We start from the raw sequence: 22,103 nt of genomic DNA, 5'->3' as shown, positions 1-22,103 counted from the left end.
TTACTGGGTCACAGCCATGCTCATTCATTTACTTATTTATTGTCTATGGCTGCTTCTGTGGGACAATGGCTAAGTTGAGTTGCTATTACAGAGACTCTACAGAAACTGAAAGTACAGAACTAGAAAGCCTCACTTTCAGCTTCTTGACCTTTGAAAAATGGACACCTCATTAAAGTAGGACCCAGATTCTCGCCCGGGCGTGGTGGCTCATACTTGTAATCCTAGCACTTTGGGAGGCCAAGGTGGTAGATTACAAGGTCAAGAGATAGAGAACATTCTGGCCAACATGGTGAAACCCCGTCTCTACTAAAAATACAAAAATTAGCTGGGCGTGGTGGCGGGTGCCTGTAAACCCAGCTACTCGGGAGGCTGTGGCAGGAAAATCGCTTGAACCCAGGAGGTGAAGGTTGCAGTGAGCCGAGATCACACCACTGCACTCCAGCCTGGTGACAGAGCGAGACTCAGTCCTAAAAAAAAAAAAAGTAGGACCGAGATTCTCAAGCACAAGCCAGTGAGTGTCCAGTCTGACCACAGCAGAGCAACAGGCAAATCTCCAGTGCTTTCCCCAAATCTATGGAAGGTTTACTAATCATCAGATTGCCATCAAAGAGCACAACTTTATGTCATTCTCAAATATATGACTTAAGTCTTAGTGATCACCAGATAATAAGTAACATGTTACTTGAGTACTTTAACACATAACCCACAGTAAAAACAGGCTTGTGATTTTGCTCCAGGTAGCATTACAGAGTTCATCAGCATATACTTTAAGCATCATAAAAGTGTTCTAACATTCAAAGGATTATAAATTTTTTTTTTATCCTTCAGCTATGGAGTAACAGTTTGACTCATTCGCTCATGACTGCGAATGGGATTCCATTCCCCATCAAGAAAGTGGCTCTAAATGGTGCAACAACCCCAACTCAGCATGATGAGAGAGGATCCCACCTGCTACCCAACACAATTTACCTTTCCACACAGATACTAGGAGCAAGGACTCTAGACACCAGTTTCCCAAGGACACTGGGTATAAACTAGGACTGTCCTGGCAAACTGGAATGTATGTCTTCCCGACATGCAGAACCTCTCCATCTGTGCTTTGAATAAGCATCCCTGAACTCAAGTTTCCACATCTGTAAAATGGGATTAGTAGTACTTAGGGCTTTTGTGAGGCTGACATAAGATAATGAATAGTCTGCTGAGAGATACCTGAACATTAGTTTTCCCCATTCATCCTGTTAAAAACAATCCTATCAGGGACCATCGGTTGAGCAGTAGTGAGGATTACTAAGTGGTAAATTATTTAAATTTTTTGCTTCATTTCTTCTGTTTCCATCTTGAAGGGCGGAACCACAAAAGTGAGGAATAACTGCCAGGCCCCCAATTCTTCCAAGTCACAGTTTATCTTTATCCATGGCTGCTCATAAACATCTCCTGTTGGATTTGCCAAACTTTGCCACTTTACCTGAATTCTCCCAGAGCTTCCATCAAACGGCTGACATAAAACTGGACTCGGAGACTTGATTCTGCTATTTTTCTACAGGAGATCATAGCCTTTATTGAAAAGAAAGCAAACCAAATTACTGAGAAGAAATTTTATAACTTATCTACTGGGCTGTATTAATAAAAAATATTATGTAATCAATTAACAACACTCAAAGTAATAATGTCTTCAGTCATGAAAAAGCAGTCATTTCCTTCCCTAAGGTAACCCAGTATCTGGTAACGAACATCAACATGCCTAAGAATTTATCACTGCTATGGGTGATTTAACTTCCTCAGGAAAGACATCTGATACATAGGCAAAGAAATTCTGCCATCTTCAAAGCCCCACAATCACTTCTCTATTTGACTTTGGATTACATCCTTATTACCTTTTCAATTGCACTCTTCAGCCTGTTCATGTGAGATTCAAACAGGGGAAAATGAGAAAAGAAGAAGTCCTGGAAATTCCTTTGTGCTTCTTCTTTCTCACATAGGGAAAAGATGATGCTTATGGCAATTTTCTTCCTCCTAACCATAGCTGGATTAGAACTACAGGTTTCTTCAGCCAAGCTGAATGTCTCATCAGTTGACCTGGAGGGAAATATAAGTTTGAAAAGTTGCCATGCATCAATGAGTCACACTGAAGGTCAACTGTAATGACTGGGGATGACACCCAGAACATTCAGTCGTAACTAAGAGTATATCTGCCTTTAGTTCATTCTCTTCTATAATTCCCTGGCACGAAGATGAGAACATCAGCTTGCTTGCCACACGGTATTATCCTAACACGGAAAGAAGCTCAAATGAAAGCTACAAGTAATTTAAATTTCCCATTGTTACTCTTGTCCTTTTCCTTTGGATCGTTTTATGTCAAACTGATGATATTTAGGAAGGAATGTGAAATATCTGTTTACCCAAAACATGGTCAGATACCAATAGATAAGACGTCAAAAGAGGAATGATATTATGTGGTATTCTATTGAATAAGAGTAACACATTTGAACATGTACTGGTACTTCCAGGATTACTTTCCCAGGGCTATTAAAACTACTAGATCAAGTAACTCTTCTAAATGCTCAGATTAAGCCACGTGATTAAGCTCTCTGAAAATCCTCCAAGCAGAAACACTTACTTCTCTTCTGCTACAGTAGAATTTTCAAAAAACCTGATTCTTTTGAGAGACTCGGCTTCTAAGATGACAGCCACGAAGCCCAAAACTTCTAAATATATATTTAATTTGTCTTGTGGGGTAAGCCTCACAAAAATGGCCTAACCATGTCTCTTACTTAACTACTGTGAAAAGCCAGTGTAGCTACCAAATAGCTACTAACAGCAAGAGTACAAATAAAATAGTTTTTTCCTACAAAAACACCAACACAAAGGACCTAACATTGCAAATGAGAGCCCTAGACTGGCAATACATTTTCTCTTTCTAACTCCATCATCTAGTCTCATATCTCTGCCAAATATGGAAAGGAACTGCTTCCTCCATTTTCTTTACTATAAATTACAACATAACAATTACTCATGCTGGGCAGAATATGAGAATTAGCCTTCTGCCCCTGGTCTTCAACTTGTTTACTTAGGGCTCTACTCATAGCTTGTGTGATTTCAAATAAACCCAGATTTTATTATTAAACATACATATGCCAAAAGTGTTATGGTCAGGAAAGCTATTAAATTAATTAATTAATTTTGGGGGGACAGGGTCTCACTCTGTCACCCATGCTGGGGTGCAGTGGTGTGATCATGGCTCATTGCAGCCTCAATTTCCCAGGCTCAAGCGATCCTCCCACCTAGCCTCCCAAGTAGCCGGGACTACAGGCACATGCCACCATGCCTGGATACATTTTCTGTTTTTTTTTTTTTGGTAGAGATGGAGTCTCCCTACGTTGTCCAAGCTGGTCTCGAACTCCTGGGCTCAAGTGATCCTTCCACCTCAGTGTCCCAAAGTGCTGGGATTACAGCCATGAGCCACTGCACCTGGCTATTTTATTTTTAAAGGAAAGGAGATAGACATTTTATTCTAACCTCATTATATGTTACTGTTTTCCTTAACTTCAAGCAAGATCCTGGAGATGTAGGTATGGTTGGTAAATCAGTAAAAGGTTTTCACTCCAGATGTGTCACTGATGGCACATGGTGCTGTCACAAATGCTACACATTACAATAAACCATCAATTGCTTTCTCTGGGAAATCCCTAGATTCTAATCATCAGAGAAAATTCTTGAGGTTTCCTTAGAACTTCACACAATTTCATACAATGTTCTCTCTTCTTTACCAAGGTACTGGTACTAAAGCCTTGTTTTCTTGCACTACAGTAGTTGATTTCTGTTCTGTATAGAAAATTCTTCTGAGTTTATATTACAATAAGGCTTGCTTGCAATCCTTTCCACTTTGTCTGTAATCTTACATTTCCCTTCTTTTTCAAAAGTAAAATGACTGTATCAGTCCACTCATCTTTAGCCCAGTTTGACCTTTAATAATCAAATTATAATAAACACTGAACCCAATACAGTTTCTCATCATCATCTCCACCCTACAAACAATAGCCAATGCTCTCAACAGTTTTAACGTAGGAGAGGGTGCCACCTGCTGAAATTTCTGAAAAACTTCCATAGCTATAATAGAGTGGAGAACTTACTTGCTTCACTATAACCCTCCACTGAATTCTAAATCAACTGAGTTTCATTCTGTAGTCTTGCATCAACCATGCAACGTGGAATAAATCAGGTCATGTAGTATCTTACTTATAATTTAAAAATTATTCTACAAAAAATGATGTTTAAGAATGTTTTCAAAAATTTAAGCATGTGCCCCAGTACTTCATCAGTACTTTATCTCCATGTCACCAGAGAAGGTACACAGGTTGTACTGCAAATGTGGAAACTGAGGCAGAGTTCTGCCTCAACTTTCCTCGGGAACAGAAAGGTTCTTAGTAACAACGCTGGAGTTAGAACCCAGGATTCCTGTCTTCTAGTCTAGGCTCATGACTTGGATACTGGCAATGACCAGGGATTCTGACCCCATGCCTAATCTGTCTGCTGGTGCTCATGCTAGTTAATGCATCATGCCATGCAGAGCACTGAGGAAAGGAGCTGGAAGCAGTCTGATCAGCCAACAGCCCTGAGAGTCAAGGAAAGGCTGCAGCTACACAAAATTTTTTTCCTAATAAAGAAATCAAACAGAATTTTGTTAACACTTACGGATAAGCATTTATGTACATTGTAAGTACTTCAAGATCATAAATAATTAAAGCAAAAACAGCTATTTAAGTACATCTCAATAATCTATCATTGATATCAGGACTCCTTAGTCTAATTGTTATTTATGTCAGTTTTGAACTTATACTGAATCTATGTATTATATTGGACTATATGAAATTAATGTTTTGTAGGTCAAAGAACATCCCATCAGCAACTTTATAAGGTTGGTCCAATTTAATAATTCAAATCAAAAGGCTTCCTGGGACATTATACCTTGCTCTTTAGGGTTTCAATTGCCTCGGTAAGTGATGGAATCCCTGAGGTTAGCTGTTAGATGCCCAAGCCCCATTCCCCACCTAGTAATCAAAGCCTACCACTTGGCACAGCAGGGGGCCCTGAGGTCAGCGTGGAGCCAACTGTTAAGAATTGTGAATACTGAACATGTTCATTCTATTTTATAGAATAAAGTGTTGCCCGATTCTAACAAAAAACAGAAACTGTGACTATCATCCCTGCTACCTTTAACTCTCTTAGGAAGGACATTTTTAATTACCATGAATTTTCTGTCAAAGCCAGAAGCAATCATAACGTTTGGTACCCACTGTTCTCCTGTCTCTAGCATAAAAAACTAATTTTCCCAACCACATATCTGCCAAAAGGGAGAGATCAACTACAAATCCTTTAAATGAAGGGATCTTAGGCTGGGCGCGGTGGCTCACGCCTGTAATCCCAGCACTTTGGGAGGCCGAGGCAGGAGGATCACAAGGTCAAGAGATCGAGACCATCCTGGCCAACATGGTGAAACCCCATCTCCACTAAAAATACAAAAATTAGCTGGGCGTGGTGGCACACGCCTGTAATCCTAGGTACTCAGGAGGCTGAGGCAGGGGAACCGCTTGAACCCAGGAAGCAGAGGTTGCAGTGAGCTGAGATTGCACCATTGCACTCCAGCCTGGCGACGGAGTGAGATTCCCGTCTCAAAAAAAAAAAGAAGGGATCTTCATGGGCACAGTAATCAACTCAAAACGTCTGCTACACTTATGTTCTCGGTGTTCAGCAGTACTCTATTAAGGGCTGGCTGCATGGGCATGCGACCCCACACACACAGCGTCCCCCCTCTCACAAATGCCCTAGGCTTCATTTAATGTTCTGTGATTACCATTTTGAATTTTAAATAATTTTATCTTTGGACTTTTGTGCTGTAAGTGAAGTCTAATGGGACAACGAAGCATGTGTTGGGATGAAGTCTAATGAGACAATGAAGCTCAGAAAAGGATACCCCAAACTATGACACTTTGGTATGCTGAGTACTTTGAACTGAAGGACAGGGGCTCAGAAGCAAGACCCTGCTTTTCTGACCTCATCCTGCCCTTCCTTCTCCTACTCCTCTTTCTGCCCAAAGGCATAGAAACTAAGATTCCTGTTCCCCAAGGTGAATCAAAACACTTGAGCCTCTTTTTCCCCAAAGCTAACTGTAAAACCTATTATAGAAATACTATTCTAACTTCCTCCCACCTTTGTAAGTGCTGGTCACAAATAATTTCTCTGACCTACCTTGCCTGAAAATAGATGATAAGACCCTCCCATTTCGGAGGGGTCTTACTCTCTACCTGGGAGGAAGGAATGCTATACAGAGAGGTCAAAAAGAATTCCGACAAGACAGGTCCCGCTGGGTTTTCCTGCTTAAGTCTATTACCATTAGATCATATTTCTTTGTCCAATCACATTTCTACATGGCAGTCCATTCTGTGTTGAACTTAAGCATAAAAATACAGTTTTCCTTGGGTCCCTCAATCTTCATGTCTGAAGGCTCCATGTCATGTGAAACTTTGACTAAATAAAATTGTTATGTTTCTCTCTTGTTAACCTGTATTTGTTATAGGAGTGTCAGCCATGACCCTTATGATGGGGAGGGCACGGATGAACTCAGAACCCAGGGCTTGCAGCCCAGACACCGAGCAACTGGCCCAGCAGTCAGGCACATACCCATAAGCCTGGGGCAGGCCATGGTGTTACAAGACTCTAAAGTGGCACTGCCGGGTCTTGGACCCACACTAATGGCTGTGACTGTGGTGACAGCAGAAGCTGCATTAGCCATGGTTGTGGGAGATAGGGGAGAGGAGAGAGGAGGGACTCTGGTAGCTCCAGGAACCAGGGTGGGAGGCCAGTTTGCCCATCAGTCACCGGAGCCTGTCCCTATAGAGTCCGCACAGATATTTAACTCTATGACCTGAGCGCCAGGACAGTAAATTATCACAAAGCAAAAGCCTACATGGGGACATTGCAATAAAGAATATCAAGGAGTTATTATAATTCTGCAGAGAGTTTAGTCTCTGTTTTTGAAAACTGCTGCAACACTGCAAAGTAAATATTCATAGGCATAGAAATAGAAATTGAATGTAAAGATTGTTATACTGGACAAAAAAATACACTGTTTTCATATGAAGCTTCAGATCAACAAATTATTAAAGAGGAAGGCCATTTTAAAATTAATTTTTCCTTGTAATTGAGGACACAGTGATAGAATGCATAAACAGGCTTTTTGAATTATATATAACTCATGAGAACATTTTTAGTTTCTTGTAAGATCTCCACAAGTTACAGGAAATGTCAGAAGAAATATTAAAATAAACTCGTATAAATTTACATCTAAAATTAAATTCAGACTTACTCAAAATGGATTTGTGTGAAGAATTAAATCTTTTAAAGAACTCTTTAACAAGAATCATCTGATCCAGATGTACTAAAATTTACATCTTGAAAGTTTATCAAAAATTTATCCATAACCATCATTCTGAGCAAACTATCGCAAGGACAGAAAACCAAACACCACATGTTCTCACTCATAGGTGGGAACTGAACAATGAGAACACTTGGACACAGGGTGGGGAACATCACACACCGGCGCCTGTCGTCCGGTAGGGGGATGGGGGAGGGATAGCATTAGGAGATATACCTAATGTAAATGACAAGTTAACGGGTGCAGCACACCAACATGGCACATGTATACATATGTAACAAACCTGCACATTGTGCACATGTACCTTAAAACTTAAAGTATAATAATAATAAAAAAAATTTATCCAAATGTTGTCATAGTCCATAAAGCTATGTAACACTGCATCAGCAGAAAGATCCTTCTCCAAGTAAAAAATTATCAAAAATTATTTGCCACCTTGCATTTGCCAGGAGTGACTATCACTTTCAATTATATCCATTGAAAGCCAAGTTGCTAAAACTATAAACTTTGATGACTAAACAAATGTATTTGCAGAAAAGGCTTACAACACAAGATATCATATAATGATATTATAATATAAAATTATGACATCAAAAATATTGTTTGGAATTTATAAGTTTATATTATTATTCATCTGTCACTATCATCTCTATTATATCTTACATATAAAGTATTCTTAAAGAAAAACTTTTTTCCTTTTTAGTCCCTTTAATAACACTTTTCTTGTTTTTTGGGTAAGAGGCACCACATTTTTATTTTGCACTGGCCCATAAATTAGGTAGCCAGCCTTGACCATATTCACAACCTTTCTGAATGTAAGATACTTATTTTAGGTGTAAGTTCACTAGAGATTCACTAGCTCCCAATGCCAGATCTCAATTCAAATTAGTTTTGAAGAATTTTGAAGGAGTTGAGAAACATTATTTCAACTTTGGATTTAAACCTGAAGGGATAAAAAAACATTTTCAGAAAAGAGATGTTGAAAGAGGATGTTTTCCAAGACCTATCTCTTCCAATCACAGAAGCTGTCATAATGACAGTGAGGATGGTGGCGGTGCCGTCTCCTGACAGTTGCAGTAATGGTAATGACAATGACAGCAATAATAATAGTAAATAATTCACATTGGCCACATTTTATTGCCCATATCCTATGTCTTGGCTAAACACCAGACTTGATTTATCTCATTTAACCCTCCCAGGAACACTCTGAAGCTGTGCTAGTATTATTATCACATTGCAGATGACGATGCAACACTCAGAATCCAGGTTAACTTATTCTATCAGGCATCTAGTGAGTGACAGAGCTAGGACTTGTGTTCACACAAAATTCCAAGCTTTTAATCATTTCATTCAAAGTCCACCAACCAAAAAGCAGCTTCTTGACGGGTGACAAAGCTATAATTTTTTCTTTCCAGCTAGCTCCCTAGGATTGTGAAAGGAACAGAAGTGAGGCAAGCAACCTGACATGTGCTGCTCACACACCCTGACCCCTCAGTTTCTCAGCTTGTCCCTGCAGTGCCATCTCTTCCAGGAAGGGCTCCCTAATTCCCCCCATGACCATCACTGTATTTTCTCCATCCTGAGTCTCATGGCAGTTTATGTCTCTCTGTGATATTTATCATGTACCATCTTGGAAACTATTCAAGTACAGGCACATAGCTGAACTGTTTTATACCTTCACAGATCTCTACGTATGCTGAGTACTAGTCAATTTACTAAATCAGTTAATTGACGTGAATTTTTATAGGTACACATAAAAATTCCACTTCAAGTATTTGGATTGTAGGAAGAACAAGTTGGAAGCTATGAATGTAACATCAAATGTACATTTTACACACAAAACCAACTGAAATAAAGACAGAAAATATCTAGATGCCATCTCTATTTAAAATCATGTTCATATCTGTTTAGTTTAACAATTTGCATTTTACAAAGAGAATATATCACAAACCTTTGACTTCATATATTTTTGAATACCACACTGGTATCACTGTAGCCAAGGAAGAGATTGATCCACCCTTCATTACTTATACAAGCTACATCTGGAAGGGACTCAATTTAAAGAGAGCACACCATTTTAAATGAACACCCAATCTAGCTCAACATGATGCAACTACCCAGATACTTCCCAGTGTCTTCCAAAGGAGGAGATTTTAAAATTTCAGCTTTTATTTATTCTTCCTTTTAGAACTTCCAATTTGTAAAGTTTCAGGCTCAGCTGAAGCTAATAAAAAAGTTTTGGTTCTTTTTCCACTGACAATAGGCACGAACAGCTGCCCTGCCAGTTTCATCAAGCTGCCTACACTCCTACTTTTCTAAGCAAGACGAAACTTGCAACTCACCTTCTTGGAATGATGCCATTTTCCAAACTTGTTGTCTGACTTCGAAGCCAGCGGCGCTGGTAACTGCTGGAAGAAGATGTAGAGGAGCTTGGAGATGGGAAAGGTGTGATCAAAAGACTGCTTAGTGAGGCTGTAGGAAGAATTTAGAATTTGAAAGTTGAGGTCAATTAGTCCTCATGTAGCTATATAATGCACAACATTAAGAATGTATTTAACATCACTGAACTCTACATTTATTATGTATTTAATATCACTAAACTGTACACTTCACCATTAAAAAATGACAAAACCCGCAATTACCTTTACACCAACCTAATAAAATGGTTGAGATGGTAAATTTTATATTATATGTATTTTAATACAATCCAAAAATTGGAAAAAAAATATCTATGCCAAGTAATCTAAAATTTCAGGTTCTACCAGTCATATCCAGCAGGGGGAGACTATAATTTCTCTCTTCCTAAGATTTCTGAACAGCAAAGAAAACGTCCTTTAAAAAGGAACACAAATTAAAGGAAATAAGAGTCACAGATGTAGCAAGTGCATAAATTAGCAGGCCCATATTACAAGTGCAAAATAATCATTACTCAGGCTGTAGATTGCAGATTTCTACTAAAATGGTCCACACAACATAACTATATTGCCACCTGGTAACTAATGCCATACACAATGCTTACTTTACACATATTTCCTCCTGAGTACTCCTTCACTCTATACTTTGAGGTAAAATTAGGCAAATAAGTTTTTTCCCCACCTAGTATCCTGTCTCCCAAACTTCATCTCCATATATACAATACTTATCCTCCTTCCCTCCAGCCCCCACTGCTACTCTGTTGTCTGTGAAAAAGAAACCTCTACTCTCCAATACGCTTTCTGCTTGGATTACTTATTTGCTTCTGAACCTTTCTCTGCTTCCTCCTGCTACATATTAGATGCCTACACCTGTGTCTCAGGAAGTATGAGCTGACAGTGCCATCCCAGACTTTTCTAACAGGCAGGGAGGAGGGACTAGTCCCTCTCAGGTAGGCAATGGGTTTCTTTCAAGTCAAGCTGCTTGATGAACATCTACTGGTTTGAAAGAATGGAAGAAAACAGACTTGTTCTGCTTTTACTTCCCTAAGGCTAAGGAATTAGACATTGAAATGTCACTCAGTCCAGTGGAAAATAAAATAGGGTGCTACAGATGGCCAGTCAACATTTTCTGAAACAAATCACAGGGCAAAGGAAATTAATTTTGGTAAACACAGTATACTATGCTCAAGAATATCACTTGATAAAGCAGTGTCTCCACATGAACTATTACATTTATACTTTTGTAGGCAAACATAAATAACCTGACTCCCCGACCTGAGCTCTTAAATACTACAGGAGTTACTTTGCTATCAACTAATAAGAAATGCCAGGTGTGCTAGGCAACTGGGGTAAGTGGTGGACAAGTCTATAATAGTATCAATGAACATGATGACTCAAGTTTCTTTCCAAAGCAGAGGTCTCTGAGATGCTTTTCCTTTTATCTAGCTGATATTCACGGAAAATTTGTTCGGTAGGTCTTAACCATCTTTGCATCCATTGTACCCATAATGGTGCCTTGACCACAGTAGGCAATTAGCAAATGCTTCCTGAATGTATGGCACTTTTTTTTTTTTTTTTTTTAACCAAACTGTTACATGTGGCTGGCCCCAGTAAGTTGACCTGGTTGCCATCCTGAGACCAGACTTAAATCCCCAAAACCAAATCCACATTTCAAGTATCAGTGAACAGGTAATTTTCCTGAGAGTTTTGAAGGGAGTTAGAAAAGAGCTTTTCCTTGGAGTCACACAAAATTAGTTAATAAAACTTCCCAATTAGACGTTTCTGTCCTGCCCCCTAGTTCCCAAAGTCCCCTACAGAATCCAGAAGCCCCCTCCCACATCTCTAGGGTCCTGCATCTCTCCTTGCCTTATGCTGAGCAAATCAACTTCTGGCAGGCAGAGGACAAGGTTGACAGATGGTACTTGCTGGATAAATACTTTTCTCCTGTCATAGTGTTAGGGCTCAGAAAATGGTACCCCAAAATATGGTGCCCTGGCATCCTGAGCACTTTGAACCAAAGGACACTGGAAGGCCTCAGAAGTCAAGTCTGTCTCAGATCTTCTCCTGCGCTTCTTTCTCCTGCTCCCCCTCCTCCCTGCAAGGCAAACCACAGAAACTAAAATTCCTCTTCATTAAGGCAAGTCATAGAAACTAGATCCTCTTTTCCCCCAAAGCCAGCCATGAAACCTAGAAATATTACTCTAACATTCTCTTGCCTTTCTATGTAAGAGCTGGCTATAAAGAAATTCTTAGGCCTACTTTATCTGAAAGTAGATCGTTAAGACCCTTAATTCCAGAAGGGGTCCAGTCCTATACCTGACAGGAAGAAATGCCACACAGAGAGATCAAGAATCAGGATGGGCCCTTCCTAGGTGGGTTTTCCCCTTTGGTCTGTGACTATAAGATCAACCCCCTTTTGTCCAATCACAGTTCTACCTGGCTAACCACTCCATCAAATCTAAGCATAAAAAGGGACAGTTTTCCCTTGGGTCTTAGGGTATCTCTGAAGGCTCCCATGCCATATAAAATTCTGATGCATTCTTCAGTATGACAATTGCATTTTTCAACTCCAGAATTGCTGCTTGATTCTTTTTAATTATTTCCATTTCTTCATTAAATACATCTGATAGGATTCTGAATTCCTTCTGTGTTCTCTTGAATTTTGAGTTTCCTCAACACAGCTATTTTGAATTCTCTGTCTGAAAGGTCACATATCTCTGTCTCTCCAGGACTGGCTCCTGGTGCTGTATTTAGTCCCTTTGGTGAGGTAACGTGATCCTGGATGGTCTTTATGCTTGTGGATGTCAGTCAGTGTCTGGGCATTGAAGAGTTAGGTATTGATTGTAGTCTTCACAATCTGGGCTTGTCTGTACCCACCCTTCTTGGGCAGGCTTTCCAAGTATTTGAAGGGACTTGGGTATTGTGATCTAAGTTTTTGGTCACTAGAGCTGTATCTGACCAAGCCAACTGACACTGCGCTCCCCTTGGCTGATCTTGGATAAGATCTAGAAGAATTCTCTGGATTACCAGGCAAAGACTCTTGTCCTCTTCCCTTACTTTGTCCCAAACAAATGGAGTCTCTCTTTCTCTCTCTGCTGAGCTGCCTAGAGCTGGAGGAGGGGTGATACAAACATCCATGTGACCACCACCATTGAGACTACATTGGGTCAGACCTGAAGCCAGCACAGCACTGGGTGTTGCCCAAGGCCTACTGCAACTACTACCTGGTTACTGCCTATGTTTGCTCAAGACCTAGGGCTCTAAAATCAGCAGGTGGTGAAGCCAGCCAGGCTTGTGTCCTTCCCTCAAAGGTGGCAAGTTCCCCCGGTGGGTCCAGAGATGCTGTCTGTGAGCCACTGCCTGCAGTCAGAAACCTTACGAATCTACCTGGTGCTCTGTTCTGCTGCAGCTGGGCTGGCACCCAGGCCACAAGACAAAGTCATTCCAACTCTTCCCTCCCCTGTCCCCAGGCAGAGGAGTCTCTCTCCATGTCCACCACCACCACAGGCCCACAGTGGCTACTGCTAGCCTATAGCGATGTTCACTTAACTCCCAAGGGCTCTTCAGTCAGCTTATGGTGAATGCTGCCAGGCCTGGGACTCACCCTTAGGGCAGTGGGCTCCCCTCTGGCCCAGGGCAGGTCCACAGATGCTGTCCAAGAGCCAATGTCTGGAACTGAGGACCCTAAGCACCTGCTTGGTGCTCTACCCCACTGTGGCCACCAAGCTGGTACCACTTTTCTCAAGCATAAGGGGCCTCTCCTCAAAGCCACCACAGCAGTGACTGTGCTAGGTCACGTCATGTCTCAGAGTCTCACCCAGGGCCTTAAATCAGCAGGTGATGAATCCTGCCAGTACTGGGTCCTTCCCTTCAAGGCAGCGGGTTCCTTTGTGCCCAGGCTGTGTCTGAAAATGTTGTCTGGGAGCTAGGGCCTAGAATAGGCACCTCATGACATTGCCCAGTGCTCTATCCTACTGTGTCTGAGCTGGTATCCAAGTTGCAAGACAAAGTCCTCTTTACTGTTTCCCTGTCCTCTCCAACTGGAAGAAAGGAGTCTCTCCTGGAGCTACGAACTACACTGCCTGGGGTTGGGAGATTGGTGGCACAAGCACTCCCTTAGCTGCCCTGGCTGGTGTATCACTAAGCTGTGTGCACCCCAAGTCCACTGGCTCTGAGCCCAGCACAGCATCAGAACTGGCCCAGGAGTTGCAGTCCTTGTGGTCTAGACAGCCTTTCAAGTTTATTTATTTAGGACCCCAGAGCACTTTAGTCCGTGGTGGCAAGACTTTCTGAAACTCAAGTTCCAGCTGCTGGGATGGGCGTTTCCTTCTGGCTAAGGATGGAGTAAGTGCTCTGTGGGTGCCAGCTGAGCTCTGCCTGGTGTTGGCAGCACTGCATTCCAATGCAAAGTTTCTCCCCAAGCGCACAGATTCCCTTTCTGCACCACACATCCAGGGGATTGGGGAGGGGTGGCGCTGGCAATTCAAGACTGTCTCGCCTACCCTCCCACCCTCTATGAAGTTAAAAGCAGGTTCTGTGATCGCTCACCTGATTTTTGATTTTTATGAAGGTGCTTTTTTTGTGTGGATAGTTTTCAAATATGGGGTTCCTGCAGGGAGGACGATCAGTGGAGGCTTCCATTCAGCCATCTTGCTCTGCCTCCTCTTCACGTAAAATTTTGATTAAATCATTTGTTACGCTTTTCTCTTGTTAACCTGTATTTTGTTACAGGCGTGTTGGCTATGACTCTTAAGAGGGGTGAGAAAAGGTATCACACCCTTTCTGCCCCTACAACACAAGACAGAGAAGACCCTGAGGTCCAATTTATTCTGGAAATTATCTGTATTATATAATTCAGGTTAGCAAACTGAGTAAGAGTCCAGGCTCCTAGTTCACATCCTGCTTCTGTGTCTAGTAGCTGTGACACTTGGCCAGCAGTTTACTTAACCTGTCAGCTCTCTCATCTGTAAAACGGGGACAATAAAGTACCACACCTCAGTATTTTTCATAAAAGCTGCTATCTGCTAGTGGATTCTGAATTGTCTAGTGGATCAAAACCAACATTTAAAAAAACAGAAAAGAAAACAGAGTATATTGCACTGTTAATATTAATCCATGAAACTTCTCTGTAATATATAAAGATGTTTCTTACTAGATCATGATGTAAAATGCATTAGCATGGGTTGCAGACCAAAGAAGAATTTGAAAAAACAGCTATTTCATAAGCTTCCTGTGAAGATTAAACAAATCAATACGCGTACAACACTTAACCCAGTCACCCACACGATAAATGTTAGCTTTTCACTCCTTCTAATCATTCTCGGAAAAGGTGGGCCAAGTAAAACAACTTGGTGTACTAGAAGATTATTAGTTCTAATTAGTTAATTATGAGAACTTATAACTTGTAAAAGAGACATAACAAGGGAAGGCAAAAAATCAAAGAGAACATTCCTTTTTTCCTGCTGAATGACACTTTTTATGGCATGCAAATGAGACAGTTTATATTACAGTGTTGGCTTAGTGCTATCCAGCGTTTCCTCATCAAAAGTATTTTAAGATTTTTATGTAAAAGTGCTGTGGCACATCATTGTTAATCATATACTCTAGATAACAATTCAGTACAACTTTCAAATGCAAGAGGACTAACCTTAACCTGAAAACAATTGCCATTTTCATGACAAAAGGGTGGATTCAGTCAACATCAGTGTATCTGAATGTTAGCCTGGCTCACTATCTGAATGGCAGGGCCTTCTGATGCAATGCATGCAATGCTCGAGTGCTAGTATACATGTGAGCCACCTGGGGAGCTTGTTTAAAAAGAAAGCTTCATGAAGGTGGCGGTGCAAGCATGTTGTCCAGTAACTTGGTGGCCTGAGGCAGGAGGATAGCTCAAGCCCAGAGGATCGCTTGAGCCTAGGAGCTTGAGTCCAGCCTAAACAACATAGTGAAACCTCATCTCTTTAAAAAGAAAAAGACAAGACAGCAACATGGGCTCTCCCCTAGTTGATTCACTACCTTTGGAATAGGCCTAGCATCTACATGATAATGAAAAGAACTTTTGCATGAGTTCAGTGCTAGCTGTGCCTCCAGTTAACTCTGTGTACTGGATAAAGAAATTCTCCAATTGGTACCTCAGTTATCAAACGCCAAGACTTTTAGTTAAATTATTCACAGGCTCGGTTTCAGTTTTAAAAGTGGTATATCTAAATGTTCCTTAATATTTTTAGGAGCTTTTCTTTTACAATACTTTTATAATTAGAAAAAAGTTAATGCATATAGGTTGCAAAGACTTTGGCAGTTTTGTGCATTAAGAAGAAAATTAAAATTAACACTAGTCCCATCACTAGATTACTGTTAATATTTTATATCTGGTTAACGCCCAGCTTAAACACAACTGTGCTTTTGTCCCCACCCTCCTATCTAAGGAGGTATCTTCAACTAGCAACCATTTATACCTGCATAGATTAACAACAAGAAAAGAGAATCAATCTAAAGATTTTAAAATGCTGCTTGCTGCTGTTCCTGGCATATGCCAATCAAGTTCAAGATTAATGTTTAACTTTCTCTGAAAAAAAATTTTTGCTACTTGTGACAGTTTACTAGAAAACACTGTAGTGATTATTTGATGAACGAATTTAGATTTGACCAAATAAGGCCCTGAAACTCTTAAATCAAATCCATTCACTCAACGAATATTTACTGAACACTTACTAAGTGCCTGCACCATGCTAGGGACCTAGGATGGAAACTGAAGGGACATAGGCAGAGTAGTTGCCCTTAAGAGACTTACACTCATGGAATAAATAAGATTATTTCAGACAGTGGTAACTACTATAAAAATAAGTTACCACGATTTTCTCTAAGTAACTAGGACAAAGGTTTTTGGGGGTGGTAGAGGTAAATTCTTTAATCAGTGGTCGACAACACCTTTATGAAAATGGGTCATCTCAACTGAGACTTAAATGCCAACAAAAGCCAGCCATGGAAAAGGCTCAAAAGGGAGGACATCCCAGACATTCTATATGAAAAGAACCAGATAATATCAATATTTACCAAAAAAAAAAAAAATCCAAGCATACTCCTACTTATATATAGAATGGATTTATTCCCCCCCCCCCCCAATTCAAATATTCATTGAGCATATACTATATGCCAGGTACTATATAAGCTGCTGGGAACAGATCTGTTGATATGACAGATTGGGTATGTTTCTGCCCTCATGTAGCTCACACTTTGAGGGAGAAGAAGAACAAACAAAAGTCTTCAAGGATTTAACAACATAACCACAAAATGTGGTAAGTTGAGAAAGAAGGTGCAAAAGTCAAGCACTCAGAAGCAGCAGCTCCAGTTTCTTCAAAGGAAAAAGTTTTGAGGTTGGCTTATTTATTCTGCTGAAAAATGTGATCACAGTTCGAAACAAGCAGCACCTTCAGACTTTGTCCAAGAAATAGGGCTATAGCAAATGATCAGGGCAGGACCCTAGAACAGATCTACGCCCTACCAAGCATTTTCATTTGCAAGGAGACATCTAGGGAAAGGATGCTGCAGAGAACTCCTATCTCTTCTCTATCTTCAGCAGCCATTCAAATACATGTGGAAACAATCCCATCAAAATAAAAAATGTATCAGTGGATCAGACCCCTTATTTCCTCTCCAGGCTCATTCTGCACCACTCTCCCATCCCTACGATACATCTTTGCACTAGCCCTAGCCCTTCCCGTACCTAAGATGCTCTTTGTTGTGATCTTCACATAGTTGGTCCCTACTGCCATTCAAGTCTCAGCTGAAATTTCATCTTCTCAGAGAGGCCTTCCATAAGTTTTCTTTTCCTCAGTGGTAAGTGGTTGCTTACATTTTATTGGTTATTATCTGTCTCTCCTTTATTGAATATAAAATCTGTGAGATCAGGGGTAATATCCATTTGACCACTGATCTACTCTCATATCCTAGAAAAAAATGTCTGCCACATGAGATGCTCAAGAAATGCTGCTGGATGAAGAATGAGCAAACAGTATGTGCAGGATGACAGTGATATCCATCTCTTCAAGTGTGACAGAAATGAAGCATTAGAGAAACACATTTCTAGACAGAATTCAAATACTGAATTTGTTAAAAGTTCCTTGTGGCCAACACAGTATATACGGCATTTAGATTTTCTTTTTTCCCGTCTTCATTAAAAATAATTTTTTGAATGACATAAGTGATAGTATGGCTCTGAATCTGAGCACTTTTTATATATGTTTGACACAGTGGGTATTACATCCACAACACAATAATGATCTTTGTTTACTGTAATATGACACTACTTATCTTCAAGTTTTAGCTTGAAACACTGGCAAAAATACAAGGTTCCTCAAAGTTTAGCAATTGTATTTCTCAACACACAAACATAGGAGCATTTAAAAGGTAAATGAGTATAGCTGTAATTATTGTCTAGCAGGAAAATTTCACTTAAAATAAACCAAAAATGTTAATTTAATAGGAAAATCAAATTATAAGGAATACATTATAGTTCCCAAATCACAAAATGATTTTAGGACTTTAAAGGGTCCTCCAAAGCCAAACAGGTACTTTAAAGTTTTAATAAAATTTCTATAAAGGCCCTTTAATAAAAAGCCAATGTTTTTACCACCTTGATTTCAAAACATCTTAAATTTTTTCCTTTTTAAAAAATTTCTATAATTAAAAAAATTTATACAAAGGTTTTAAAAAATTTATAAGGGGTACAAGTGCAGTTTTGTTACGTGGATATGTTGTATGGTAAAACACCTTAAATTTTAATTTATCTAAGGTATAAACGCGAGCCACCTTGGTAACCAACTCACTCTCTGCATTTATGTGTCAAATTATTCTAGTGTCCTATGTCTTTTATCCAGTTTGGGCTCTAAGAAAGAGGTGTCTACAAAAGACTTATGGAGGGCATAAAAATGTGGTCCTTTATTATTTCATTTAAGTAAAATTTATTTAGTCTGGCTTCACAAAGGATTTTAATTCAAGTTACACTAAATTTATAGATTAATTTGCAGAATTTGATGTATCGCTCCATTTATTTAGTTCTTTTAATATAAGTTATTACAATTTCTCCATACCAGTATCACATATTTTTTCTTAGATTTATTCCTTTATCCCTTACAGTTTTTACTGCTATCTGCATTACTTTCTAATTTTTCTTAAACAGGTATGTAAGAATGCAAATTTAGAAAGGAAAAAGCTAAGGCAAAAGACCAATTAAATTTGTGGAAATTAAAAAGATAAATATCCATGCCAGGAAAATACCAAACATCTGAAATAGGAGAAGTATAAAGAAATAAGAAACTGAGCCACACTACAGATTATCAAGCTCACATATATGAAGACAAGGCAAAGCAAGGCTAAGGCCAAGGCCAAGATTCAATGGTTAAGATACAACCAGGCATTTTTAGATTTGGATAGTTTATTACTTACATAGACAGTGAAAAGAAGAATAAGCCAAAGGTGCCAGCTCCCAGTGATCCTTGCCCCACACACCAAAAAGGACAACACCAACACAAAAGGGGCCAGATGCCTACAAGGCAAGTTGTGGGATATCCTGTTGCTGGGGAGTCAGTTCTAGACTGCAGCTGCGCGCTTTTATATACTGCAGCTCTAGTCTGAGGCGGGTAGGGCAGAAAGTCCCACACCTCATCAGAACTCTGGAGTGGATGAGAAACTATCATGACAGCCTCCCGGGGAAGGTAGGCAAGTGTTCCAGGAGGATCAAGTTGTACTGCCAGGGCTCAGATAAGATGCAGCTTAATTAAGCCTTTGCCTGTATGGAATTGTGCAAGGTCAATGGGGTGTCACAGCCTTTTCCCTGACACAAAGAATAAACAAAAACAGTACCCTCCTTTGCTCTTGCTCCTCTCTACAAAGCACTCTATCAGTTCAGTTGGTGAAGGGTTCAAGTACAAATGGGATGCCATCCTTCATTATTCAATGGTCCCACACTGTAATAAAGAACCTGACTTATTTCCTGATGTTCAACTCCTGATAGCTTTTAAGCTTTACTCTCCTCTCCCTCATCCCTTTCTGCTCCACACCTGGGCAAACTGATGAGGAAAGCCCAGGTGCTCACTCCTTTGGTACCAGTGAGAATTTCAAACCATATGCAGCAACCCTCACCCCAGCCTTATCCCGCAACCACCATAAAAGCCCCAGTGTAATCCCCTGTCCCATTCTCTCAAGACATTCTCCAACCAGCTCGAGAAGCCCACCCTGTTGTCTCCCCAGAACAGCCTCACTATGTGAGTAATAAACCTTTTCATATCCTCTTGGTGTGTGCATGTAGAGTCATCAATCTTGACATCTAAACCAAATTTTGGATGGTTGTACATCCTGTATCTGCAGAGTGACCAAAACACATGTCTTATTTGAACACTATGATAATGTATATTCTTACCCTGAAAGTTCATTTCAAAGCACTTAAATAAAAATGTTTAAAAGTATATACTGTAAGTTCTCCTTATACTGACTTTATTTTACCACTTTTAAGAACAGAGGAAATGCAGTTGCAGACAGAATGGAAAAAGTATTTTACTTATCAATGATGTGAACACCTTGACGAGGAAGAGTTTAAAGCTGAATTCAGGTCAGTAGACAAGGCTTGATGACACTGGTCTCAATCCCAGCCCTCTGAACCTTACTCTACTCATGTACTCAAGACTTCCAAACTTTAGCTTCTGGCTGGGCACGGTGGCTCACGCCTATAATCCCAGCACTTTGGGAGGCTGAGGTGGGTGGATCACCTGAGGTCAGGAGTTTGAGACCAGCCTGGCCAACATGGCAAAATCCCGTTTCTACTGAAAATACAAAAATTAGCTGGGTGTGGTGGTGTGCACCTGTGATTTCAGCTACTTGGGAGGCCAAGGCAGGAGAACAGCTTGAACCTGGGAGGCGGAGGTTGCAGTGAGCCAAGACAGCGCCACTGCACTCCAGCCTGGGTGACAAAGCGACACCTTGTCTCAAAAACAAACAAACAAACAAAAAAAAACAACAAATTTTAGCTTCTGCTCCAACCCATCTCACTAGAGCCAGTTTCCTATTTCTAACTTACAGCTGACTATGCACAACTGGAGAACATGTAGACATGTAGACATTTCTAGGTAAAAATGTATCCCAATCTCTGTAGCTAGAAAATTATCTCAATATCTGTCTCCCCGACCTGGCCTCCTGCTTTCCCTGTACTGGGTAATGCTCACCTTCCACTTGCTTTCTCAGGTTAGAAACTGGAGACGCATCCTTGGTTCCTCCTTCCTCCTCCATAACCTGTGTCCCATTAATCACTGAACTTTGCCGATGCAACCTCCTAGGATGGCTGAAACCTAACCCTCTTCTCTCCCAAGACCCTACTTGAAAATTTCTAATGGGAACCACTAGAATAACCCCTTAAAAAGCTATCTTTTGGATCTGTATATGTAAAGAAGACATATTCAAAATATCCAAAAGAGAATACAATGAGGATGCATTTCCCTCCATAACTGCCCCAGCTTGTGCTGCTTTTTCCAAAGACATTCCATAAGTGGAGAAATGGCTGATTCTAGGACGGGGATAGGAAATACACAAGATGACTCTGGAGCATCTTGTCTTGCCAGAAAGTAAGGAAGTGCTCAAAATACTCACCCCAACCCCTCACAGATAGAGGTATGTTAAAGGAGCATGGGAGCCTACTGAGAAAGCTCCCAATGGTCAAAACTGAAACAATTTGAACAACAAATAAATGAAGTGGTGGGATGCTGTGGCTCATGCCTGTAACCCCAATATTTTGGGAGTCTGAGGTGGGAAAATTGCTTGAGCCCAGGAGTTTAAGACCAGCCTGGGCAACATAGTGGGGCCTTGTTTCTACATAAAAGAAAAAAAAAAAATTTCTGGGTACGGTGGTGCATGACTGTGGTCCCAGCTCCTCAGGGGGCTGAGGAGGGAGGATCCCTTGTGCCCAGGAGTTCGAGGCTGCAGTGATACAGTGAGCTATGATCACACAAGAGCACTCCAGCCTAGGGACAAGCAAGACCGTCTCCAAAAAATAAATAAATAAATAATAGAAATGAAGTAGTACTGGGTTTTAGCCAAAAGTGAAAAATAAATATCTTTGAGTCCATAGTAGAATAATGACTAAACAAATAAATGGGAGAAGAGACATATCTCCATGCCAGAGAAGTCCAAATAATTTATGTAGATACTCTGTCCTCAAGGAGGGGCAGCATAATTCCCCACCCCTTAGGTATGGGGTAAGCATCCTGACT

The 22,103-nt window shown here is 40.5% G+C and overlaps 1 protein-coding gene across 7 annotated transcripts in view; it reads right to left on the bottom strand.

Moving 5' to 3' along the window:
• Window positions 1-22,103, bottom strand: part of FNIP2 (folliculin interacting protein 2) — a 137,838-nt gene that overhangs the window by 45,907 nt on the left and 69,828 nt on the right. For all 7 annotated transcript variants that reach the window (XM_002815254.6, XM_009240411.4, XM_063723702.1 and 4 more), the window contains 3 exons: window positions 9,775-9,904; window positions 1,875-2,076; window positions 1,466-1,554 (listed from right to left, as the gene is read on the bottom strand). In XM_002815254.6, coding sequence (XP_002815300.2) covers window positions 1,466-1,554; window positions 1,875-2,076; window positions 9,775-9,904 — 421 coding nt within the window. The remainder of the gene's footprint in view (window positions 1-1,465; window positions 1,555-1,874; window positions 2,077-9,774; window positions 9,905-22,103) is intronic.

This window comes from Pongo abelii, chromosome 3 (assembly GCF_028885655.2).
Source record: "Pongo abelii isolate AG06213 chromosome 3, NHGRI_mPonAbe1-v2.0_pri, whole genome shotgun sequence".
Lineage (NCBI taxonomy): Eukaryota > Metazoa > Chordata > Mammalia > Primates > Hominidae > Pongo > Pongo abelii.
This window is presented reverse-complemented; position numbering and strand designations above follow the sequence as displayed.